Raw genomic sequence first — 26,016 nt, 5'->3', positions numbered from 1 at the left:
GCACCTGCCCTCTCTCCTCTGCTCCAGGGGGCTTGTTGGGCAAAGTTGAGGGGCTGGACAGTTTGAGGGGTGGGGTACAGAGACATCCTCAGCTGACCTCTGCTTCAGTCTGAAGACACTAAGGCAGGAAATGAACTCAAAACCAAGTGTCCCACAGCACCGAAAGGCTCAGGGAGGGGTTCTAGTGAGGAGGGGGAGGAGGGCTTTGGGTCAGATCCCAAGGAGTAGGGAGATGGAGGGGAACCTTCCAAGCAGGGGAGTCGGCAACAGCCCAGGGTTTATAAGGTGCGGGCAGACGTGGTCCGGTCATCCTGCAAACAGTTTGCAGGGGCAGGACTGTGCCGCCCTCGGGGCTCTTGGCCAGTTAGGCCTGAACGAAGTTGGTTTAAGCAGAAAAGGGGAGTTCCCATTCAGACGACATGGGAGGGTCTCCTGGAATCCTGGGGCGGGAAGGGCCGCCAAGCCTCTGAGAGAGCCCGGGCTGGAGCCAGAGCGGTCTCCCGGGCTGCCGGGCAGGGAGCTTCCCTCTCGGGCTCTGCCTCTGCTCTGGCCGCGTTTGCTCCGGGCCCGCCTCTCTGCAGAGCAGCTTTCTGGTGTTTCCTGCACTGGATGAGAGAAGAGGCTCCCACTGCTCCCACCACCACGGCACCGGGTCGACAAGTCGTCAGGTCAAATCCTTGGCAGAAACAAGCTGGAAACTGTCCTGATTCCACCTTCCCAGGAAAGGCTGACCCAGCTCAGGCTAGGTCCCCCCGCGCCCCACTCCTGTTCAGAATAACAAGGGTCTCTGTGTCCAAGGCCGTGTTGTGGGAGCTGGGCTGTGCTCCCCCCCACACACAAACTTGCTGGGGAGGGTGTTCAGGGAAGAGGTGTGCTCCTCCACAGAGAACCTGAAAACCGACCCGGGCAGGATGCACGGGAGGGGAGCGTGTGGTGAACATTATGGAGCTGGGAGAGACTGGGTAAGTTTGGGAGGGAGGACAGGGACAGGGAGGTCTAAACAGGAGGCTGTTGCTTTACAGTAAGTTTAATGATTGGTGTTTGGTGTTAGATGGTGCCAAAGAGATGAGGTTTTTGTCCCCAGCTCCCTCTACCCCTTACCAGCTTCCCTGCTGACAGAGGTACACAGCCTTCTGGTGCCTGCTCTTGGCATTAGACCCTTATCGACCAAGCCCAGTTCCAGCATCCCCGATGGGTGGAGAACAGGCCGTCTCTCCATTCCACAGTGACGTACCTCCGGCCTGACATCTCATGACTCATGCGGTCCGGTCACGCAGAGCCAGTCTCTGGCCCCAGAGGTGGGGCTGCGCTGCGTGGAATGTGGCAGCTGTTGAACACCTGGCTAGCCATGCAGCCCGGCAGCTGAGCAGTGGGAGGTGGGGTGGCCCCTGCACTGCAGAAGGGCTAACCAGGGCCAGCCAGCCCCACTGGGCAGGGCAACAGGCCATCTGAGCCTGGCCTGGGTAGTGAGTTATGAGGGCTTTGCTCTAAGTAAACTCTCATCTCTGGTCTGCAGGTGGAACATCTTCCATCAACCAAGGGCTGTAACTCTTAAGCCTTTCTTCCCTCCAAGCTTTTACTTTTATTACCTGCTTAAACTCCGTGGAAGTAATGAGTTGTAAACAGTCTCTGCTTGGTGACAGATGCTTGTTTCCTCCATTCTGCAGATCAGGAAACTGAAGCTCAGACAGGTCAAGTGACTTGCCCAAGATAACACAGCTTGACCAGATCCAAATTTTAATGGTGAATGGGGAAGGAGAATGCCTGGATCCAATCCCCAGGGACATGCTCAGTGTGTGTGGGGTGGGGGGTGGGGGGGGTGGGGGGGCACATTACAAGTGACCAAGTGTGCTATTTGCCCAGGACAGTCCCAGTCTGTGCTTGTGGCACTCATAACTGTTCTGAGTGCCAGTTTCCATTCTCAGAAACAACCTAATTTGGATAGGAAACTCCACAGTCACCCTGTTAGGAGTCCCAGGTTCCTGTGCCCTGGGTGCCAATGTGCCCGGAGTTAGAGGCTCGGGTTGATGTATCATCCAGGCGGACTTGCACCCCGGGCTTCCTCTACCTGAATTTGCTCTTCTGTAAAACGGGAGTGCCGGATCCTATTTCAGAGAGTTTTGAGAATAAACAACTTAATAAATGTATCCGGTACTGATCTGACAAAGTGCCTGGCGCACAGTCCGTGCTCAAGAAATAGGTTTTATTAACCAAACAGTAACTCATTCTGATTGATTTAGTGTCGCTAATGATGGCCCGGTGGCACTTCGTCATTATGCATTCTCCCCACCCCCCTCCTCCCAACCCCAACAAAACTAAACTTTTATTTTTCGTAAGGGCCTGGTTGGTGGCGCGTTCACTCCCGGCCGCCGCAGCCACCCGCATTGGCTTCTTACAACCACCCAGAGTGCGAACTAGGATCGTCCCCGTTTTATTTCCGGGGAAACTACGGCCCAGGGCGGGAAAGGGGCTTGTGGAAGTCCCGGGAGAGCGGAAAGGGAGGCGCGCAAGAGCGGTCCGCGCGCCGTGCATTTTCCGCGTCCTCCAGCAGAGGGGCAGGCGGCAGTTTGCGTCTCCCGCATAATAGCCGCTTTGAGGCCAGCGGCCCCGCGGCGGGAGGGAAGGGAGGCGGGCCAGAGGGAAGGGTGGGTGGGGTGTGTCCGGCCACCCGCGCCTTCTCTCCGCCCCTCGGTCCTTCCGCCACAAACCGCGGGATCTCGGACCGGGCGCTGGTCCCTCCTCGTTACTCGCTGCGGCCGCGAAGCCCCGAGCCGGCGGGAGCCCCGTGCTCATCATGTCTGTCGCGCTCAGCAACAGGTTTCAAGGTAGGCGCTTCTGTCCCCCGCTGTCCCTCAGCCTGCCCCGCCCCCGACACGCTGTCCCCGCGTCCCCCAGCCCGCGCGCGTTGTACCCCGCCCGCCACCTGTGCGCACCGAGCGAACAGTGGAGTCTGCAGCGCGCAGGAGGTGGACGCGGGTCCCGGGGGCGCGCGGCCCGGGGAGACCCCCGCTTCCCGGGCTGTCTCTTTGTCTCCAGGAGGGAAGGCGTTCGGCTTACTCAAAGCTCGGCAGGAGAGGAGGCTGGCCGAGATCAACCGGGTAAGTGTGAGCCGCCACCTTCGCTTTTCTAGCCCCGCCGCGAGGACAGCTTGCGACTCGCTGGAGCTGCGCACCGCTCGTTTCTAAAGCTCCCAACGGCCCCTGGCTCCCACCTCCGTCTGTGAAGCTGTGCCCCCCTTCCTTTTCTTCCTCTGAGCTCCCCCCAATTTCCTCCCTCGGCCCCTGCCCCTGTGCCTCCGACTCCAGGTAGGTCCCCCTCCACCCCCTCCACTCAGCTCTGGCCCCGGCGTCTCGGGTTGCAAGTTGTTACTCTTAGACTGAGGAGGTAGGGCCGGGCCAGGAGCTCCAATACGGCCGGCCCGGGGCTTCCCGGAAGCCCTCCTAGGACCGGCTGCAGGGATTTGCTCCAAAAGGGACCCCTGAGGTCTCCCAGCAGTGCCTGTTTTATAGCCGAGAGAGACGGAAGGGAGGCCCAGAGAGGCTAGGCAGCTGCCCAGCAAGCGTGGGTCAGGCTGCTGTTAGCACTTGGGCTCCAGACTCACAGGCTAGTGTCCTCTGTAGTGAATGCTGTCCTCCTGCCTGCCCCCTGCCCACCCTCACAACTCTTAACCACTCCAGCTTTTAGGGAAGGCTCCCAGGGAGCCTTGATGCTTTTTCTTTTAAAGAAAGCCACCCAGCTGTACCAGATGCACAGGGGGAGCCCCATAAACGTTTGTGTAATGACCATGTAGATTTTAGACGATAAGGAAAAGTGTCCAGGCCTGCCAGGATTGGCCAGAGCTCAAAGGCAGCATAGCCAGGGGCTTTGGAGTTCTACATGATGTGGGCTCAGACTGGTCTCCGTCACTTCCAAGCTTTGTGGTCTTTCCCGAGGGCTTCTCCTCACAGAGCGAGGGGAGGCATGCAGTGCGCTTGGTCCAGCAGACCGCACAAGGGGAAGACCTTTGTGTATGGTTTTAGGATTATTTCCTGAGCAGGACATCTACCAGGTGCCTTCCCAACTGGCCTCGGAGGCATGTCCCCAGAAACAAGGCTGAGCATTCCCCCTGCTGGCTCCCTTGGGCCACTGAGCACCCAGGGTCTGAGCTTGGCTTTGAGTCCCAAAGTGGGAAGCTGGTGGGGTCAGCAGGGTCTTGGCAGAGTCTGTGGGGTGGGGCTAGGCACTGTGGCATGGTGGCAGTATTTTAGTGGTAGGGCTTGCAGTCTTGATGTCCTCTTTGGTTTTCTTGGATTGTCTAGCTCTAGGCAGCCTGTCTGGTTTCATTCTATTGGCTATAGGAATCTTGTGGAGGACTCTGGGGACCCTAAAGCCCCTCAATGCCATCCCCGCCCTGCCTGTTGGTGTCATGTTGAACACATCCAAAAGGCAGCTTGGATGTCTGGCTGGGATCTCAGGGGTCCAGGCTGCTGGGCTCCCTCCCTCTTCACTCTGCAGCCTGTAGGTCTGGGCTGCGCTTGCCCTCTGGACAGGAGCCTAGAACCCTGACCTCATACAGCCCCCTGGGCCACTGGGCCGGGCGGGTTCCAAGCTGGCCGAATCCACCCGCAGCCAGCAGGACCCTGAGCCAGAGACAGCTGGGGATGGAGGAGAGGGGGCTATAGTTGGACAAACCAGAGGAGCTGAGTGTGTGGGACGTCCTATGCCAACCCTGCCCTTGGAGGGGGGCAGATTGTAGGGAGGCCACAGGGTTGTTTTGGGAGGCGGCCTGGCTTGGCTCAGAAAGGGGAGAGCCCGTGCCTCTCAGGAGCTGGACCGGACAGCTCGACTGGAGAGGATGAGCAAGAAGGGGCTGTGTGTACCCACATTGGGGTCCCAGCGCCCAGAGAGGGCAAGCCGCCGATCAAAGCCACTCAGACAGCAGTGGCAGAGCTTGCGGGCCAGTGTCCTCTCCCTGCCCAGATGCTGTTCTGAGACCACCCTGTGCGCCAGGCTGCTGGGGCTCAGGCTCTGGGCCCCTGGAGGAAGGAGGCTCTAGGGTAAAACCGGAAACTTGAGCTGCCCCCCCTCCCTGCAGTAGATCAAGGTGGCCCCACCGTGGCTTAGAGTCACGAGGGGAAGGCAGAGGAAGGCAGAATGTTGTTGGCTCTGTGACCTTGGGCCGGGCACCTGAGACACGTAGTCGGGTTGCTGTGATTTCTCAGCGATGCAATCTACGTAAAGCACATCAGGAAAGCTGGCTGCTGTCGTGATTGTTGTCATTGGGTGTTTTAGGGCTTACAGGTGCTGGGCTGGGGTTTGCTGTGGCCCCTGCTGGCCGCTCTGCCTGGGCCCGGCCATTTCATCCGAAAGAGCCTCAGTCTCCCCCTGCCTGCAATGGGGACAGTGGTCCCTGCTCTGCTCCCAGTCCCTACAGCAGTCAGTGGAGGCGAGCAGGCGAAGCTCGTTGCAGACTCCGAGGGAGTCCCTCTCTTTGAGGTTCTGTGTTCGGTTCACCCGTGGCCATGAGGTTCTCCGGAGTGGGCAAATTCTAGAGGGAACCATGTTAGCCCCCCAGACTGGCCTTCCTTTGGGGTTCAGCTTCCTTGCCCCACTGGAGTGGGGCTTGTATGTCGGGGGCTGGACTGAGCACCTGCCCATTGACCTTGTGGAAGGCGGAGGCCGTGAAGGGCGGGGCTTCATGCTCCCTGCATGTGCCTGGGCACCTCTGTGGCTGCTGCCGGGGGCAGAGCCCAGCCTGGCTGGCAGCTCTGGGGGCTTCTAGGGCCATCGTCCCAGTTCCTTTTGAGCTTTTCTCCCCCTCACCCCCAGAGGGGGCCCGCTTCCAGAGGGCAGCAGGGTAGCTAAGCCTTAGCTGTTGTTCTTATCAGGGATTCAGGAGTGAAAATAGACAAGAGACTCAGGTGGGCCTAGAGGTCCTGGTGGAGCTGTGTGGAAATGCACTTTTTGGTTTCCATCTGCGTTTTGCTCTGATTTTCTGAGCACTTGGCATGTGCCAGGCAGTGTGCCAGGTGTGCTCTGGGCCTTATCTTGTGGAGTGCTCACTCTAACCCTGTGAGTATGTATTCCCATACAAGAACCAAGACTCAGAGAGGGTGAGTCAGTCACCTGGGTTTAAACAGCCACACTCGAACCCAGTCTAGTCTCTCCATCTCTGCACTTGATCGGGTCTCCCTCCGTGGATGCCCACCCCCACCTCTGTGCTGTGTGCGCATTCTCTGCGCTACTGGAGCGGACAGGATGTGCACACACCTCCTACTCCCCCCACATAGCTGACATTCTCTGAGCCCTGGTGGCATGGTAGCTGACCCCAGGCCGGCAGCCTCAGCCTTATATGGCAATAGAATACATTCTCCTCAGCTTCCCACGGGGGCAGAGAGAAGTGGCAGGGCTGGGTGGGCACCCCATTGGGCGCCCTTACCCTTGGGACCGCTGGCGGAACCTGCAGGACAGAGAAGGCTGCCGTCTGAGCCAGCCGGAGGCCAGGATCTTTAACAAAATAACCTGAGGCGTGACTGGTGCTTGGCCTGCATCATCTCACTGACGCCTGTCAAAGGAACGTCTGATTAGGAAGATAGGTGACGAGAGAATGTGTAAACATTGCCGTGGGACACGGCTTACTAGCCCTCCCATTTTAGAGATGAGGAAATAGAGGCTCAGCCAGGTGAAGTCACCTGCCCAAGGTCACCCAGCCAGGAAGTGACAGAGCTAGGAGTCTTTGAGTTCAGACACCGCCTGCGGCCTGCCCTGGCCCCTGTCCATCATGTGGCCACCGCCTAGCTGTGACACAGGCCTCTCTTGCTTATGTGGATAAAGATCTCTGGCTACCATCCCGTCCTCCCAGCCCTCCTGGGTCGAATGAAGGGCACGCAGCGTTCCCTGTACCATTTAGGTGCCTCGTGGTTATTTCAGAACCCACGTGCCCTCTGTACTGGGAAGAGCCGGGCACAGCAGGCTGTGTGTCTCTGCCTGCAGGGGTATATGTCCCCAGCCCCCCCCCACAAGCCATGGGGGACCTCTGAGACCTGACCCAGGTGCTACACAGGTGTGTCTCTTTTCCTGTGTACTGGCAGTGCCACTGTGTCCCTGCCCAGGTGAATGTGCCCAGCTGGCATCGCTTGGTACCCGTCTCTCTTGCTCTTCCTTAATATATTATAAGGGAGATGGTGATAACTGGCCACGTGAGCCTCCGAGGATTCAGTGTCCCCGCAGGTCCAGCCAGTCACGACCTCAGTGTGGCCATGTCACAGGAAGCTAGAGATGGAATTTCTGCAGGGTCTGCTTAGTTTGTACAGCGGATGGGGTGTTTTTCTTCAGCTGCCCCATCTTTTGGCGAGGACACCGCGTCCGGATGAGGCCCCAGAGCTGCCGTGGGGAATGTGAGCCTGCTGTCCTGGCGGGTGCACGTTACAGGCTCCGTCTACGCGCCAGGCCCCAGGCTGGGCATTTGTGGCCTGGTCCTGGCCCTTTAAGAACTTGTAGGCTGCGTCAGAGGCCCCACGGCCTAGTATGGTACTGCCTGGCCTTGGGGTTTTCACCCAGGGTTTCAGCCACCAACCTCTTGGATGGCCTCCAAGATGGTGATATCTGCCCGCCCCAAAATTCTGCTGCAGCTAATACATAGAGACAAGCCCGGAGGGCCAGGAGCCAGCATCCGGGAGCAGGTGCTAGAGGTACTGGCCCAGAAGGAGAGTTGAGTCTGAGGTGGAGGTGGTAGGGGCAGTGAAATCAGGCCGGTGGCAGGGACCTGGAGGCCAGGCCCAGCAGGGGCTGCCATCCTCTGCTGGTTGTGGAAATAGCCCCTCTCGGGCATGAGCGCTTGGATGGGGCTCCTGGGGGTCGGGGAGGATTCCGATACTTATCAGAGGTTGCAGGGGACCAAGAGGAGCAGCTGTGCACCGCTGTGGCTGTGGGCGCTGTCCCCTGGGGCTGAGAGGGGAGCACTCTCTTCCCTGTGGATGGCCTGTCACTCTCGGTCAGCCAGGGGTCCAAGGACAAAGCAGAGCTTGCCTTTGAAGAGGGATGGCCTGGGGGTCAAAGCTTATCAGGAGGACTCTGTGACATGCTGTGGAACAGAAAGGCGTGGCTGGGTCACTTCTCTGCCCTTCCCCTGCTCACAGTTGTGTCTTGGTGCGGCTCGAGTGTAGGCGATCCACATGCGTGACAATAATTGGTAACACCTCGTACGTGTCTGTGCAGTTAGCTCATTTAATCCAGCCCAGTGAGGAGATGCTGTTACTATGACCCCATTTCATGGATGAGGAAACTGAGGCCCAAAGTAGTGAAGCAAGTTCCCCAGGGCCACAGACAGAGTGAGTGCTGGGTCTGGGATTTGAACCCAAGGAACGTGGTCCAACATCCCTCCCCCGGCCCCTCTGTCCCGCGCACCTGCGCTCAGGGAAGTTTATGTGCGGCTTCCGACCGCTGTGGCTCTGGGCGAGACCTTTCCCTTCTGAGACCTCGGTCTCCTTGGTTATTGAACGGAGAGGACAAGCTGGATGCTCTGCGGAGTCACTTCCACGCTCTGTGACTCGGTGGCTGTTTTGACAGCTTTGTCACCGTCTCAGGCCTCGCCCGTGGACACTGGCTGGAGAACCGAGACTGCTCAGCGCCCGGCTTCCTGTTTTTTGACTCCAGGCTCCTGCCTGCTTGCATTTCCTGGCTCGTTGCCAGCGACTGACCAGGGCACCAAAGCCTCTGGACTTGTCCCTCTGCGTAATAGCCCGTCTCAGAGCCCCTGATACCTGGAGGCCGTAGAAACTTGTCATTTGGGGCAGTGGGCTGGAGCGTGAGCGGGGGATGGGAGGTGGGGAGTGAGCCATCCACACACACCCCGTCCCCTAGAGGGCTATAGAGTGGTCCCTGGCCTCTGCAGTAACCTCCTTCTGCAGCTGCCCAAGAGGAAAGGTAACTCCCAGTATTGACTTTCTTCGCTCAGAAACCTGTAGTCAGGCCACCTGCTCCTTGTTCAGGGCAGGGAGGGGGCTGGGATGGCAAAGGGAGGGAGAGACCTTGAATTGTTAAAACTCGGCGATCTTGAGCAAGTCGAGCAAGCTCTCTGGGTCTCAGTTATCCCCCTCTGTCCAGTGAGGCTGCCCAGAGAGGGGAGAGAGAAATCATGACCATCCTGAGGCAGGGAAGGCGGTTTGCTTTTCTGATCCACTTACCAGGAGATGAGGGTCGGAGTGATGAGCTGCGGGAGGTGGATAGTGCGGATAGAAGTGTTAGAAGAGAACAATGAACAGCTAACATGTATTTAGCATTTGCCAGGTGCCAGGCACTGTGTTAAGCACTTTATATGAATTGACTTACGTACTGTGGTTCCTTGGAACAAGCCTATGAGATATTCGTATCCTTCCTACAGATGGGGAAACTGAGGCACAGACCAATGAAGTCATGTTCACACAGCAACTAAATCAGAGGTAGTCAACCTGGTCCCTACCACCCACTCATGGGCGTTCTAGCTTTCATGGTGGACGGTAGTGGAGCAACCAAAGTATAAATAAAAAGATAGATTTAACTATAGTAAGTTGTTTTATAAAGACTTACTCTGCTAAACATAGCGAAAATCCGACACAAAGTACTTGGTAAGTAATTATTATTATATGCTTTAACTTGCTGTAACTCTGCTTTATAAATTTTATAAAGTAAAGTTACTTCCCTACTTTATAAATCACCATGACTGTGGAACCGGTGGGCAGTTAGAAAATTTGACTACTAACAGATATAGAAGTGGGCGGTAGGGATAAAAAGGTTGACTAGCCCTGAACTAAATGGTTGAAACCCAGGCACTCTGGCTCCAGCTTGCCCTCTTCTGACATCTGCTTTTGCTTTTCTTCCAAAGGGAGCTGGCTTCTATCTCTGTCCCCTCTGCCTGGGGCCCCAGAGTCAGGGCAGCCAGGGGTCCTGCAACTGGACAGATAGGGTACCTGCCCCCTGGGCGTGGCTGGGCCCCAAGGCTGGGCAAGGGAATGTGGGGGGGGGCAGGTGCCTGAAGGGGCGGGAGCTGTGGGCTGCGCATGAGCAGGGACCAAGATTCTGAAGCTTGGAGGTGGGGTGGGAGCCGGCAGGCCAACCCGGTCCCCGCTGCCCTCTGCCTGCCCTGGCCCTGCCGGCGTCCCAGCCCACACAGCTGCCCCCAACCCAGGGCCAGCAAGAGCTGCCTGCCTACCCACACACGAACGGGTCAGCTGCTTTTCCCACCCCTGGTCACTCTGTGGCTCAAGCATTTGTCATTTTTGGCTCCGAGAAAAAAATGTGATTCCAATCTCCTAGTCGTCCCCTGCCCCCAGTGTCTCGTCACACATGTGCACACGCTTTAGCCAAGCTGACTCACCATTTCAGGGGTGAGAATGGAGAAGGTCACCCTAGCTGAATGGCAGGCTTCTCCATTCATTCAACAGATGTTTATTGAACGTCTACTGCGTGCTGGGCAGTACTGGGTGCTGGGCACCCACGGGGCACGAGACGGTCAACACGTGGTCTGAGAACTTGTGGCCGAGGGCCTGCCTCCTCCCATCACCCTTCCCACGCTCGCTTCCTCGGGTCACCTACCCTTTCCAGCTCCGTGGAGGGAGGGAACCCCAGCGGCCTCTGCTGCTCAGTGTAATCCCGGCTTGGCCGCTTGCTAGCTGTGCTGCTTTGAGCACGTTCCTGGTCCTCTCTTGAGTCTCGATTCAGTCGCTCATCCTGCAGATATTTATTGAGCACCTACGGTGTGGAACCTACATTCTCGCAGAGGGAGACCGACGAGGGACAGTATAAGCCAATAAATTGTGTTAGGGGGTGATTCACCCTGTGAAATAAAAGGAGACACACAGGAAGCTCGGGTGGGTTGGAAGTGGAGGCCGGGGTGGCCGTGGGCCCGGTGGACGGCGTTGGCCTCATTCAGAAGGTGACAGTTGAGCAAAGGCTTGAAGGGGGCGAGAGAGAGAGTGCCAGGTCGGTATGTGGGGAGGAGCGGTCCAGGCAGGGGACCCAGCCAGAGCAAACTCGCCATGGGGAGGAAGCCGGGCCCAGGGCCGGGTCCAGCGAAGGGGAGTCATGACTCAGCAGGCCACAGTTGCCCCTGCGCCCTGGTTCTCGCTCTGTCGCCGCCCGGTTGTTCCGCGTTCATCTCTGGTGTGACTCGTCTCCCACACAAGGCCCACATTCCGCCCGCCCCTTGAACCCTGTCTGCTCGGATTCCTAGAAGTGGTCAGTACACGTTACTCACGGGCTCTGGGCTGGGGCAGGACTTCTGGTCGACCAGAACGTGGGAGCTGGGACGGGCCCCGGCTCTCCTCTCCCTAGAACGTCCCAGATGTTGGGCCGTTGCCTTCCCACGAAGGATTCCCCGTTCCTAACATGGTGCAGCGGGGGAACATCGGAGCAGTGTAGTGAGTTGAACGCAGGCTAGCCACGTGCGTTCCATTTAAAAAATGCTGAGATTAGGAACTTCCTACTTTTATGAAATGTCCTTTTCTGAACTCATGGCAGCAGTCAGTGGTCTTTGTTTAGTCTTTACTTGGCAAAATGCAAATCTGGCAGCCTCGTGTAGGGCCTCTCCCTGCTCTTAACTTTTTTGGGAAATATTTCTTTATGCATTACCCCAGAGTCTGGGAACCACACGGCCTGTTTGTCCCTCTGCTGAGCAGCTTTGCGATCTGTGACCCCGGGAGGCACCTGGTTTGCTCAGGGTCACAGACAAGAGTTAATTGTCCTGCTTTCTGGTCAGCAGTGGAAATGAGCTATAAGTGAGAGCCTAGAGGAAGGGAAATCCTAGCCAGAGCGAGCCAGGGGGGGCAGCAGGAGAAGTCTCCAGCCCCAGCTACGGGGAGGTAGGGCCGGGCATGGTGCATGGGCATGAGGCCCCAAGAGAGGCTGTGGGCGAGCCAGCTGGACCCCATGGCCCCTGGGGCTGCCCTCGACCTGCCTGCTGGAGGCACAGGACCTGGAGTCTGATAGGCCCAGATTCCAAATCAGTCCTGCATTTTCTCAGCTGCCCGGGGCTTTAGAAGTGTTATCTGACCCCTCTGGTGCTCTTGTTCTCAGGTGTAAAATTAGTGTAATAGTGAGGATTTAATGGGATAGCATGGTTCCTGCCAAAAGCCAGGGGACCGTCCGGAGCCCCTCGACCCAGCGAGGGGAGGCACACTGGCAGGTGGGTTCCTCCGTCCCTGTCGCAGGGTGCTGAGTTAGGGTGGAGACGCTTGAACCCGGGAAGGAGTCGTCATATTCTGCCTCACACTAAACCATGCCTATTGCTCATTGAGCACCGACAGGTGAGCTTGGTTATCCCCTGAGGGACAGGTGGTTCCCGAGGAGGTGGGTACGCTTGTGTCCATTTCACAGTTGGTAAGGAGGGGACTGAGATCCAAACCCAGAGCGCTTTGTTACCATTTAGGTTTTTTGTCATTCTCTTGTTCTATATGCTTCAAGCCCCTTGGGGGTTTACACAACAGGCTGGAAAGGTAGTGAGTTCCCTGTCCTGGGACATGTGTAAGCACAGACCCAGTCATCAGTTAGGGGGAAACAGGAGGAATTTAGGAGCAGATTGAGTGATTGACCTAGATGCCATTTAGTATCTCTTTATACACTCCCTATAATCTTAAGATAAGGACCTTATCTTATTTGCCTTGGTCTCACCTGCTCCCTGGCTGCCTAGAACACAGCAGTGTACCTGGGGTCCCTCAAAAACTGTTGCGTGAATGAGCATAGGCATGATGCCAGGTCCTGGCCAGTTGGCTCAGTGGATAGAGAGTCAGCCCGGCATGCGGAAGTCCCAGGTTCGATCCCCAGTCAGGGCACACATGAGCAGCGACCCTCTGCTTCTCCCCTCCTCCCCCTCCCCCTTCTCTCTCTCTTCTCCTCTCGCAGCCAGTGGCTCAGTTGGTTTGAGCATCGGCCCTGGGTGCTGAGGATAGCTTGGTCTGTTTCTCTATCTCCTCTCCTCTCATTAAAAAAAAAAAAAAAAAAAAAAGACAGCGGTAGAGCGTCGGCCTAGCGTGCGGAGGACCCGGGTTCAATTCCCAGCCAGAGCACACAGGAGAAGCGCCCATTTTGCTTCTCCACCCCTCTGCCGCGCTTTCCTCTCTGTCTCTCTCTTCCCCTCCCGCAGCCGAGGCTCCATTGGAGCAAAGATGGCCCGGGCGCTGGGGATGGCTCTGTGGCCTCTGCCTCAGGCGCTAGAGTGGCTCTGGTCGCAACATGGCGACGCCCAGGATGGACAGAGCATCGCCCCCTGGTGGGCAGAGCGTCGCCCCATGGTGGGCGTGCTGGGTGGATCCCGGTCGGGCGCATGCGGGAGTCTGTCTCACTGTCTCTCCCTGTTTCCAGCTTCAGAAAAATGAAAAAAAAAAAAGAAAAGAAATGGGTAGCGATGCCTATGTCAGCTCAGTAATGAGGGAAGTGTGGTCCAGAGAAGAGAGGGCATTTTCGGAGTCTCGTGCTAGGATGGGTATACACCCCCATCACCACCCAGGTTCTAAGGCAGCTTTGAAGATTAGCAACAAGGCAAGTAAGATCTCCCTGGTCCTGTGCTGGCCTAGCAGTTGCTTACGAATGTGTCACCTTTTGTTCTAAAGCCGGCTGAAGGCCTGCTATCTGCCCATCTTTAAGGGTCGAGGTCGAGGATGCAGACTTGGAGTGAGACGGAGCTGACTTGAAGCTCTGGCTGTGTGAGCCTCAATTTCCTCATCTGTAAAATGGGAAACCCTTGGTGTACTCTCCCTCTCGGGAACACCCCTGCACCTCTCCCGTCCCCCTCTCCCCCACCCCAGGCGCGTTACCTTGACCCTTCTGTCTTCTGCCTGAGCTCCAAGGGCCCTTCTTTGGCCACTGTCAACTTGTCTCCTAAAACCATATCTTCTGTGGCTCACTTTCCCTCTATGACTTTCTGAATAAAAATAAATACTTATATAATTAAATAAATCGAATGGGAAACTCTTGGATCCCCCTGTGGCATCCAAAGAGAGCGAGTGGGTAAGTGCTTCATCCTGGGGGCTCTTGTGAGTGTCCCCTGGCCCTCCCCACCCTTTCCTGAAGGGACTCATCTAGGTCTCTCCCAGCCTCGGAGGGGAAGGGGGACAGACCTGTCCTACAGGTGAGGATACAGGGGAGAGGTAAGTGACCTCCCCAGCGATGTACAGTCGTGTTCTGGCTGGAGCAGAGGCTAGTAACGTGACAGCGAGTGTTCACGGAGCAGGAGCTCCGTGCCAGGACTCAGACGCGCACTCTCCTTGGATTCACACACAAGTTGCAGGAGTAGCTACGATCACCACACCCCTCTGGAGATAAAGCATGGGACACCAGAGAGGAGTTAACAAGCTTGGGTCACGTGCCTAAGACATTAGTGCTGGAACCCAGCAGCTTGTCCTTAGGGCTTGTTGCTTTCTGGATCCCAGAGCGGGGTCCCCAGGCCCAGGCTCCTGCCCCGGTGACACTCAGAGTTTGGTTGGAAGGTGTCCCATCTTCTAGAGCGGACCCTTCGGGCCCCACCCCAGCTGCTGAGCACACTTCCCACCCACAGGCTGGACTCGGCAGGGCTGCCCTGAGGGTGACAGAGGCCAGGACAGACCCTGGAGCCTCCCACCCTGCCCCGGCAGCGGAGGCCCAGGGCGAGGGCCCGATGTGCGGGTGGGTGACAGAAGGCCAGGACAGACCCCGGGAGCGGAGGCCCAGGGCGAGGGCCCGATGTGCGGGTGGGTGACAGAAGGCCAGGACAGACCCTGGAGCCTCCCGCCCTGCCCCGGGAGCGGAGGCCCAGGGCGAGGGCCCGATGTGCGGGTGGGTGACAGAAGGCTAGGACAGACCCTGGAGCCTCCCGCCCTGCCCCGGGAGCAGAGGCCCAGGGCGAGGGCCCGATGTGCGGGTGGGTGCTGCCCGCCGGCCCCTCGCTCAGCTCTGTGCTCTCGCCCCTGCAGGAGTTTCTCTGTGACCAGAAATACAGCGATGAAGAGGACCTCCCAGAGAAGCTCTCAGCCTTTAAAGGTACGCTGGGGTTGCTGCCCCACCTCCCAGCCCCTCGACACCGGGCTGCACCCCTTACTGCCCAGGCCCGGGCTGCGCCCCTGTTTCATCCAGAACGCCCCTGTTCCCGGTGGGCTGCAGGACAGGGTGCCCAGCTGGAGGAGGCAGGCCCCTCCACCGGCCTCTGAGCCGCCCCCGGCCCCCTCGCCTCTCACCTGCGGGCCTCAGCCTGCCCCCCCAGCCCGGCCCTCTCTCCCCGCAGCTGCCCCACGGGGCTCAGGTTGGCCTGTCGCCGCCGCCCCGGCCCTGCTCGCTCCCGGGGCCCCAGCTCACAATCGGCTCTTTGTAGCAGCCCTGGCCTCTCTCCCTCCACCGTGGAGCGTCTCGGGAGCCCCTGTGGAGAATGGACGCCTGTGTCTCGCAGTGGGGCAGGGGGCAGAGTTTCTGCCCATTGAATCCCGGCAGCACGGGATGAAAAGAAAACAGGGCCCGGGAGCCCGCGCGCGGAGAGGGGGCAGCATAAAGGTCCCTCTGTTCCGGGCCCTGGCGCTTGGTTCCCTGCCAGCGGCTGGAGAAAGGAGAGGAGCCGTGCCCATAAGGGGCAGGCAGGCCCACCTTTCCGGCCGGGGAGATGCACCCGGGCGCGCCGGAGGGCCGCGTGGACATCCGCGAGGCCTTGGCAGTGCGGGCAACCTCTGCTCCAAGGGAGAGAACCTGCCAGGTGCTCCCACTCTGCTTACCGCTTGGCTGTCCTTGGGCAGGACCTCAGTGGCCAAGCTGTTGTTGAACATTGACCTGTGGGAAGCCCTTCAAAGGCAGTGTTGTGAGTTCCCTGAATCATCCCAATCCAACCAGGAGGGAGACGATGCCGTCTTTAATTTATAGAAGAAGAAATTCAGGCTCAGAGAGGTGGGCTCATTTGCCTGGAGTCACACAGCTCACCTATGGCAGAGCTGGGGGTTTGAACCCATACTGGTCTCATTCCAGAAGTCCTGCTCCTAACCATTATGCAGTGGTGCTTTTTACATTTAAAAACAAAACAAAACTAAAACAACAGCACCCTCCTCCCTGCCCTGTCACCCGCCCCCCCCCCTCCTGCATGCCAGCTGCTTACAGCAGCGCCTCACGGAGGAGGGACCATCCTTCCTCCTCTCTGCATACCAATGGGTCGTTCTTCAGACTGTCTCTGGGAGGAGGGACAGAGGTCTCTGGGGTAGTAGGTGCTTGTGTGTGTGTGTGGGGGGGTGCCCAGTTAGGAAGACTGGGGTCCTTGGAGGCAGGAGGAGGAGCCCTGAGACTACCTGGGAGGGACATTCGGGCAGAGGGGCAGCATGCTCGGCGCAGCAGTGGGTGGGGAGAGGGAGGGAGGCAGAGGCAGCCTGAGAGGCTGGAGGGCAGGTGCTCCTGCAGGTGCCGGGCCGGGAAGGCCCCTGGGAGGACCTCGCTCACTGGGAGGACCTTGCTCACTGGGAGGACCTCGCTCACATTGGCTGCTCCGCACAGAGCAGGCCTGGAGGGCTCTGCCCTTCTATGGCGGGTCACCTGCCCAAGGCCACAGGACTTGTTTGCACACTGTCCATGACAGGAGATACCAAGGTGCTCCAAGTCATTCTCTCTTGCTACTGGAGGTTCCCTGGACCCCTTGATTGGGGACTTTTTAATTCAGTCTGTAGGCAGGGCTTGTGGGAAGGGTTCCCTTGGACATAGTGCATCCCACTTGGTGGGCAAGGGCAGGCCCACAGGCGTGTCTCCTGGAAGAGCGTCGGCTTCTCAGTGTGGACCATGACCCAGAGGTTCCGAACCACAGGGACTCCTCCTCAGCGGTCCCCACACCTGGCTGCCCGTCAGAGTCACCTGGGGCACTCTGAAAGCACACCAGTCCCCTCCCACACCGCCCTTCCCAGCCCCGCCGAGTCTGTATCCGGGGGCCAGGCTTGAATCTAGCTGGGAGGCCGCAGCCACCCTCCTCGGTCGGTTGGTCGAGGGCCGGAGTGGCCTCCCGAGCACCTCTCTCCTTGGCGCCCACAAGGAGAGGCGGGCAAGCAGGACAAGCTCTGTCTTCAGAGACGGCTAAGATGATAGGACTCGCGTCGAGACCCCCGTGTGAGGGGAGGAGTTAGATGTGGGCTCCCCGAGGATCTGGCCATTGCCCTCAAGGGAGTCCCTGGGACCCCGCAGGGGCCACCCTCCTCTCTAAGCTAACGCTAGTTTCTGCTCTGTGATTTTCAGAGAAGTACATGGAGTTTGACCTGAACAATGAAGGCGAGATTGGTGAGTGAGGCCTTGAGTGTGTCGGGGCACGAAGGTGTTTGTGGGTGGGCGACGTGAAGGTCCAGGGATCTCCAGAGACTCACTCGCGTGGGTGAGGTGTCGTGAGTGTGTCAAGCACACACGGAAAGCCTTCCCGATGGGCTGGGCTAGCTGAACCAAGTTGGAGCCTGTCTGCCTTTACTCTGGACCCATTCCCCCCCCAAACTTCTCTTCCAACCATCTCCTGCCCCACCCCCTCACTGCCCACACCTCAGCCTCCCACTCCAGGGGACCCAGCATAGAGACAGCGCCACTTGTGCCAGGGGCTGGAGGGGCTCATGCTGCTGACGCCCTGGCCCAGGGGGTGGGCATTTCCTTTGCCCCTAGGCCCCTCCTCCCATCTGGACACTGTCCTGCAGTTGACAGGTTGCCTTCACGTTCCCTCCTTCAGCGGACCCTGATCCTGTCCTGCCACCCAGAGGCTGGGGGTGACAGACGCCTATCCCATAGGTGTCTTCACCAGTAACAGAATGACATGGTTAAGGCTGGCTTAATTATCCCCATTTTACAGATGAGGACACCGAGGCTCAGAACGATGACGTGACTTGTTTGGGGCACGTGGTGGTTAAGCGGCAGGCCCAGGGCCTGACCCCTCCTCCACGTTTCTACGCCTCCTCTGTTGCCTCTCATTCTTGCCCCCTTTTGAATATTTTTCTTCTTTAGAAAAAAAAAATTTATCAAGTTAATACAATTTTCATCATAAAAATGTTTTAGGAAGCACAGCAGAACACAAAGACGATACTACGTCACCCACAATCCCGACTCCCAGAGATAACTGCTATAAACAGTTTGGTTTATATCCTTCCACTCTTTGTTCTCATCACAAATGCTGTTTTATACCGTTTTTAGAAACTCCTTTAAAATATATATATATATTTAAAATATATATATAGTGAGTATTTTATATATAATTTATATATATATAAAAATATATATTTTAAATATATATATAATTTTTAAAATATATATATACAGTGAGTATTTTAACATATGATTAACTTTTCTTTTGAAATATACTGAGTGGCTGCGTAATATTTCATTTATTCGGCCAACGCCTTAAAGTGTCGTTGATAATCCTCTGGAGCACATAATCGTACCTGAGTCTTTCTCCATATCCCTGACTATTTCTTAAGAGTAAATATCAGAAACGAGACATCTGAGTCAAAGGCTTTTGTGCAGCGTGCTGCCCAATGGCCTTCCAGAAAGGTCTTGCCAATTTCGAGTCTGGCCAGCAGCTGTGGGAGACCTTTCACTTCTGCCTGCAGAAGGCTGCCCAGCTTTCTTTGAAATGCCCTGGACATCCTGGCACCTAGGGGCCTGGCACCAGTCCGGGCTGCCCGGCCTCTCGGGTGAGCTGGCACACCACTGCCTGGCCCTAAAATCACTGCCGCACCCCCTTGTCCCGCCATCCTTTGCTGACCCCATTGTTCCGGGAACAATCCGAAGGAAATTGCCTCAGATCTTGGGAGCCCGGTGGTCAGAGTTGGCTGTGGCTCCTCGGGGTGTCGTGACTTTTTTGGTGCCTCCCTTGTTTGTTGGTTTTCCTGCTGGGCAGGGTATTTTTGGCACCCTCTCCCTTCTGGCTAAAAGAGTGCAGAGTGGGAGTGGCAGATGGGAGAAGCTGCCACCCAGCCCCCTGGAGATGACTTTCTGTGCCTGAGAGCAGGCCATCTCCCTGACGCCACCTGCGCGGGGCAGTGACCTCCTGGATAGCTGGGCAGCGGGCCCACGCTCCCCCTCACCACGGGGAGTGCAGTGCAGAACGGCTGCCCCACTGCTGTGCACCTGCTCCCTGCCAGGTGCTTCTCCTGCCTCGTCCCTCCCGATGATCCCATCAACCCATCTGATGGGAGCAGGGGTTCAGAGAGGTGAAGTAGCTTGCTGCAGGTCGCATAGCCAGAAATAGCAGAGCTGGGATTCCAACCCGAGTCTATGCGACACTAGAAGCCCGTGCTCCTAACCACTAGTCATACTGCTCCGAAGGAAACCGGGGGAGGGGGTGATAGGCTCATTCTTCCTAGAGGAGCAAGGCCATTCATTGGCTGCAGTCTCCAGGGAGGGGCCGCCCTGCTCCCTCCGGGTGTGGGGTCCGGAGGGAGCTTCTCCAGCTTCCCCATCGGCCCCCCCGCTGCCTGTCTCCCCTCAGTGGACCTGCTTTTCCTCCCGCAGACCTGATGTCTTTAAAGAGGATGATGGAGAAGCTTGGGGTCCCCAAGACCCACCTGGAGATAAGGAAGATGATCTCGGAGGTGACGGGTGGGGTCAGCACTACCATCTCCTACCGAGACTTTGTGAACATGATGCTGGGGAAACGGTCGGCTGTCCTCAAGCTGTGAGTACTTCCCCCGTCTCTCCTAGGGCCTCGGGAGGCCAAGTCATTGTGTGTGGAGAGGCCCCTGGCTCGGGCACCCAGCCGTTCACCAGCCAGGAGGTAACTCACGGTGTGACCCGCTGGGCAAGGTGTTTCATTTCTCTGAACCCGACTTCCTTTCCCGCCGATGCCATGCTAGTCTGTACCTTGCTGGTGACGTTAGCCTGTAGCGGAAGGTCTGGCAGAGTCGGCACCCAGTAAGTGGCTCCTGGGATGACGCTGGCAATGCTGAGGATGACAGATCTACTGGCAAAACTCTGAACCTCAGTTCTCTCCTTTGTAAAGTGACTCGACCACCCCGTGGGGTTGTTGTGAGCGTAATGATGGAGTTAAAAGCCGGCTCTGAAGGGCGATAGAGTTCGCATGCTTTTCATGTGTAAGATAGAGATGTAATAAATATCTTTCGTGAAGCGTTGTCCTGAGGATTAATGAGCTAACGCACGTGGAGGGGCCAGCCCGCACCTGGCTGATGGCGAACACCTGGTATGTGGTGGCTAAAACCACACTCCGGATGCGGGGACCTCCCCACTGAGGCGCTGCAGGGAAAGCCCTCGGAGAGTCTTGTGGTATTTGAGCTGAAAAGGACCTCTCACTTGGCTTTCAGGAAATAAGATTAACTTTTCTTTTTCCAAATGTACAAATGGCAAGTGTACCTGGCTCGTTTTACAGAAGAGGAAGTTAGGCTCCAGGAAGCTGAGTAACTGGGTCCTGAGCACACACTTTGGGCTGCTCAGAGCTTTTCGTGTGGGTGCAGAGGTCAGAGGGCACTGTGTGGAGGGCAGGTGGCAGCAATCAGAGCGACGATGCTATTAAAACGACACTGAAGATTTAGTGGACATTTACTCCGTGTCAGGCACTCGTCTGCATGTGGACTCTTTTGATTTATCACTTGTTAATTCTGCAAGTATTTACTGAGCACCAACTCTATGCCAGGAGTCATTCATTCTCGGTGCTGGGGTCACATGCGTTGCTGGCCTCCTCGTGGAGCTTACGTCCTAATGGAGACAAACAAAAACAAACAAAACCCCCAGATTGTAACAGTGTACTGCAAAAAAATAATAATAAATATAAATATATATAGAAAGTGGGAAGAGGAACAAACAGAGATGATGTAATGGTGGGCAGGAAGGGTCTCGTTGAGAAGGCGACAATTGATCAGAGCCCTGAGTCAGGAAGATGGGAAGGGATGAGCCATGTGAAGACCTGGGGAAAAGTATTCCAGGCAGCAGACACCACATGTGCAAAGGCCCTGAGGCAGAATCGTGTTCATATGTTCAAGGAATAGCACAGAGGCCAGTGTGTCTGGGGCATTAGTAAATACACTGAGTGAAGGATGAGTCTGCAGAGGTGGGCAGGGGTTTTGGGCCTCGTGGGCCACCGTCAGACTTAGCATTCTGTAACTGTGGAGGGATGCCATTGGAGTACGCTAAGCTAGGGACTGATTTTCAAAAGGTCCCCTCTGGCTGCAGCAGGGGTGAGAGTGGCAGCAGGGAGGCCTGTGCAGGAAAGAAATGAGGTTGCTCATTAGGAGAGGCTGCCGTGGAGGTGGGCAGGAGCTCTTGGAATCAGGAGTGATCTAGGAGGTCGAGCTGGAAGCATTGCCTACATGCCCAAGACGTGGGGTGTCAAGGAGAGCGAGGAGTCTGCTGGGTCTGGAGTCTGGGGTCCGAGTAAGTGAGCGAGTGACCGTGCGGTTTGCTTGGAGGGAAGAGCCGGTGGGGAAGGCGGGAGCCAGGAATCCCATTTTTGATGTGCTCAAGGGAAGTGCCCTTCAGACACGGAGGAGAGAAGTCAAGGAGGGAGCTGGCGGTGCAGATCTGGAGCTCAGAGACAAGCTGTCTGGGGACTGTCACCCTTGGGAAGGGACTGGAAGAGCCCAGCCAGGGAATGACTACAGACAGAGTAGGGCGCTGAAGCCTGGAACCGCTCCAGGACCTAAGCGCTCTGGCACCCGCACTTCCAGGTGGAAACGCCGGGCGTCGGCGTCGCCCGCTGGGAAGTAGTAGCAGGGCTGGGGCTCAAATCCAGAGGCTGCCCTGTGAACCTCTACTCTCCGAGCACTGGGAGGGTTTTGAAGCTCGGAAGGGGTTTTGAACAGAGCCATGGCCCAGCCTAGTTCCACCTCCTCCAGGCAGCGCGGCTAGGGGTTAGGGGAAGGCACGTGGCCTAGAAGTCCCCTAGAGATCCGGAGTCTTGTCCCACTTGGACTGCCTGCGTGGCTCTGAGGAGTCACGGTGCCACTTTGCACCTCAATTTTCTTCTCTGTAAAAATAGGGCTGGGAGCCCCTTCCTTGTAGCGGCCGGCCGTGTTGGGCTTCTGAGAAGATACCGCTGGAAAATGGATGAAGGGTGTTTCGCTGAGGACCCTGCAAACGGAAGGCTGGATGAGCTTTCCCTGCGTGAGGGAAGGAGTCCTAATCCTGCTGTGTTTTGTTTTTTTTTCTTCTCCATTTCCAAACCAGAGTCATGATGTTTGAAGGAAAAGCCAACGAGAGCAGCCCCAAGCCGGTTGGCCCCCCTCCAGAGAGAGACATTGCCAGCCTGCCCTGAGGACCCCGCCTGGACCTGCCCCTGCCCCTCCCTGCCCCTGTTCCTCCCTCCTGATCTCTCTTCCCTCTGGACTCATTGTGTTTTGTCTTATTTGGGCTTTTTTTTTTTTTTTTTTGGTCATTGGGCATGTTTGTTTTTTTTTCATCTGCAGAATCAGTGATCTCTTTGTAAAGCACAAATTATCTGCCTTAAAAGGGCTCTGGGGCCCCTCCCTCTCTTCTTCCCTCCTTCCTCCCACCCCACCGCCAGTGCAGAAGGACTGACATCAAACCAAAAACCAGAGAGGACAAAGGGAGGGCAGGGAGGCTGGAAGCCTGTGATCCCCACATTGGAGCAGGTCATGTTCCTTCTTCCTGGAGGTCTGAGCTTAGTCCAGGTATGCTGGCCTGGCGCTGGGGACAACCTCAGCCACTTTCAGAAAGCCTTAGGGTAGGGATAAGGCTGCAGGGCCCTGCTAGGACTTGCCCAGACGCTCTGAGGTTCCAGCACTCTCAGGTGTCCCAGGATGTGGCCACTCACTGCCCCACCGCCCCACGTGATGCCCCCCCCCCCCAGGGCCATGTTTCTTCTCGTCCTCAATGAGGTGACAGAAGGAAGGAAGGAGGCAATACGAGCCCTTCAAGAAGGTTCTGGAAGAAATCCTCTGGCCTTTGCCCCCTGGCTACACCTGGCAGCTCAGAGGGAGCCCTGTCCCTCCGTAAGAGGCTATGGAGGTAGAGGGGAGGCCAGGTGGATCATCTCAGTCTAGTCCTACCTTTTAGGGGGGACGCTGAGGGCAACAGGATAGGAGAATGAAGACTAAAATACTCGTGGCAGAGTCAGCACAGCTGAGAAACGAGGTTGCCTTTCTGACCCCGGTCTGCCTGCAAACTGACTGTGTCCCCCCCCATTGGCCTTCCCACCTTGCATCATTCATTCATTCATTCATTCATCCATCCATTTACTCAGTCACACAACAGGTATTTATTGACCGCCTGTTATAAGCTTTAAGATCCCCTACTTTGCCCTGACATGTGCGGTGTCCACTGTCTCTAACTCACCTTGCCCTTTCCAAACCGCCCAAAGCCTTGAGCTTGGGGATTGGATTGGGGTCTCGTGGAGTCCTTGATTATGGACTCACGGGGTTTTATAGCCCCAATTCACCCTGTAGGTTGGCTGAGCCAGTTCTCTCCTGTCACCGGTGAGAAAACTGGGGTGGCCCACAGGGATTACGTGCCTTGCCCAAGGTCAGGGCTGATTCTGGAGATTGAATAGTCTAGACTGAAGCCCAGGCGTTCAGATGCCCTGCCTATGCTTCATCTATGCTTTGGGCTGCCCCCGTCTGGTGAAAACGAGGGAAGAGGCAGGGAGGAGCTGTCTCCTAGGTCAGCACTGGGCCAGAACTCATGGTCCCAGTGCCTCCAAGTCAGCATCAGGGTCTGGGTCAAGGCAAGGTCTGCCTCTGCAGTTCTGCATTCCCCAGAGCTTCTCAGCTAAGCCGCGCTTCTCAGAACTCACACAAGCGTCACACTTGGCCTCGTGCTGACTGAGCAGGAACCTCCGCCTTGACCCCACCTGTGTTTTGGAGTCCCTTACCTTTCCCACTCAGGACTTCGATGCGCGCATCCATTGAACATATTTATTAAGCCCCTGCTATGGGCCAAGAGCTAAGAACCCAGCAATGAAATAGGACTCATGGAATCGAATGTCTAGTGAGGAAGTCGGACCTAGACAAGGACAGGGAGATGAAAGAAAAGGGGACTGACGATAGGGTGACTGTACTGCAATCCTGTGGGGACCAAGCTGGGCCCAAGACTAGGCAAGAGTCTTGGAGAAGAAGCCTTTGGCAAACCTGAACTGGAAAAGGCTGGGTGCTGCTGGAGGCTGGGACCTGTGTGAATTCCCTGTGGCTCCTCAGTGACCCCTACTCAAGGGCCCAAGGAGCTGCCCTTTATAGCAGTTTGAGGGAGTGGAGCAGGTAGGGGATGGGAAAATAGCCAGGCTGGCTTAATCGGCTGGTCTCAACCAGTTCAGAAGCAAGATTATTTGTCCATGACTGGCTGGTCTTCAGGCTAAGGAGCTGCTCAATTGCACAGGTCTAGTTGAAGTTTAAACCCCAGCAAAACAGTTCTCCCTGTAAATGTAAACTAACCCCACCCCTTCCCTGTCTTGGCTTTTTTCCCCCTGAGATCATAAGATAAGTAACTGCTTGTCCCCACCCCTTCCCTCTACCTCTCTGCTCTGGGACAGGATAATACCTTGGAGTAAGGTAGAGCTTTTCTTGACTACCCAGCATAGTCTGCGGACCTGATCCTCACTCAGAAAGGTGGGCAGAGCCAGCCAGGCTTACTTCAATTGGTCCAACAGTTGACAAGACCAGAGGAAAGCCTTAAGGGAGGAGAGAAAGTAGGTGTGTCCCCAGCTCTAGCTAAGGGCAGGAAAGAGAGCTCTCATTGGATGGGAAGTGTCCTGGAAAACTCCCACCAGTTCCTTCACCATTTCTTGGAACCCAACTCCTGGAGGGAGACCGGCTCAAGGGTGGTTCCTGGGAAAGGGAAGCTGCATGTATTTTAGGTTGTGGCTTATTGGCTCCAGGACTCTACTTTTCTGGCTAAGGGCTCAGCTTCTTAAAACTTCAGCTGTCTTCTTTCTGAAAGACCAAATCTAACTAATGTAACCAGAAACTTGGGGACTGCCAAGTGTGGCTTTGTCCCTGCAACTCAAAAGGAAGGAGTGCGTCTGGCAAGCTCAGGTGGATGCAGAATGTGTGTGCGCGTGCGTGTGAGTGTGTGTGGTGCGGGGTATCATCTCTACATACTGGAAATAAAACAGACAAACTTATCAATGTCTTGATTGGTGTATTTTGGGTTTGGGTTTCAGGGCTCAACCAGTTCCGAAGAGCTGGCTAATACAGTAACAGATTGAATGAAATGTGTCTTGTAGGAGGCTCTGCTAAACACGGAACTTAATTTACTCCTCACGGCAACACAGAGACAGGTTCCATTTGTCATTCTAGTTTTCTAAAAGAGAAGCAGGCTTGGAGCAGATCCACAGTTTGCTGAAAACCAAATAGTAAGTGGGAGAAAACACATCCCACCCCAACCCTGCTGCTCCAAGTTAAGAACCTCCGTCCTAGAGCATTTCTCATTTCAATAGTCCTCGATTAGCATACTCAGACCAACTGAATTCTAATCCCGCCTCCACCGCTTTCTGACCGAGGGGCCCTGGGTAATTTTAACTTCTCTGTGCTTCCAGTCACTTCATCAATTAAATGGCAATGACTTGTAGGTGACTAGGATGTCTTGAAGATGAAATAACACACTGAAAGTGTTTTTGCGGTTTCCAGGCTCTTGCTTCGTAAATTATTACCTTGAAAGTTGTAAAAGACGGCTTGATGCTTGCTGCTCTTTTAACCTTCCCGTTTAGTGTAGACAGGGAAGTCTCCGGTGGTGAGGCCCCTCCCCATCCACTTTCTGAACCTCTTTTCCTCCACTCCCCCCACCCCCAACAAAGCCTCACTCAAGAGCTGTCCCTGGAAATATCTGTTAAATTCCTAATTTGTCAGAATCGAGAATTATTAATAACCACCTCCCTGCAAGGATTACTCTGGGCGGGGTCTCAACCGAACACTGAATGTAGAGCGCTCGGGCACGCGCCATCCAATGAACCTTGCATGTTCTAGCTGGAAAGCGAAGACGTGGGTGGGCGGGGCTCCAAGGCCCCGCCCCCTCTGTTCGAGCCAGCCAATAGGAGGTGGTGTCCAGGAGAACGCGCGGCTTCAGAAGGTCCCTCAGCCTTCCTGGACCACGCGGTGGAAGAAAACGCGTGACGCCATCAAAGCGCGCCGGAAGTGCGGGTCG

General features: G+C 56.4%; 1 protein-coding gene across 1 annotated transcript; it reads left to right on the top strand.

Moving 5' to 3' along the window:
• The first annotated feature begins 2,667 nt into the window (after window positions 1-2,667).
• On the top strand, window positions 2,668-24,270 carry AIF1L (allograft inflammatory factor 1 like). The gene is made up of 6 exons (XM_066366887.1): window positions 2,668-2,825; window positions 3,037-3,098; window positions 14,901-14,967; window positions 17,176-17,217; window positions 19,426-19,588; window positions 22,090-24,270. The coding sequence occupies exons 1-6, from the start codon at window positions 2,795-2,797 to the stop codon at window positions 22,175-22,177; spliced, it is 453 nt and encodes a 150-aa protein (XP_066222984.1). The 5' UTR covers window positions 2,668-2,794; the 3' UTR covers window positions 22,178-24,270.
• Window positions 24,271-26,016: the final 1,746 nt, after the last annotated feature.

Source organism: Saccopteryx leptura, chromosome 2 (genome assembly GCF_036850995.1).
Source record: "Saccopteryx leptura isolate mSacLep1 chromosome 2, mSacLep1_pri_phased_curated, whole genome shotgun sequence".
Lineage (NCBI taxonomy): Eukaryota > Metazoa > Chordata > Mammalia > Chiroptera > Emballonuridae > Saccopteryx > Saccopteryx leptura.
The sequence above is the reverse complement of the archived record's forward strand: the minus strand, read 5'-3'. Positions and strand labels throughout refer to the sequence as shown.

Bases quoted from the DNA above. Each gene is read 5' to 3' on its own strand.
- AIF1L (XM_066366887.1), top strand. From the start codon at position 2,795: ATGTCTGTCGCGCTCAGCAACAGGTTTCAAG. The intron at 14,968-17,175 runs GTACGCTGGGGT...TGTGATTTTCAG, and splicing joins GAAGCTCTCAGCCTTTAAAG to AGAAGTACATGGAGTTTGAC. The intron at 19,589-22,089 runs GTGAGTACTTCC...TTTCCAAACCAG, and splicing joins CGGTCGGCTGTCCTCAAGCT to AGTCATGATGTTTGAAGGAA.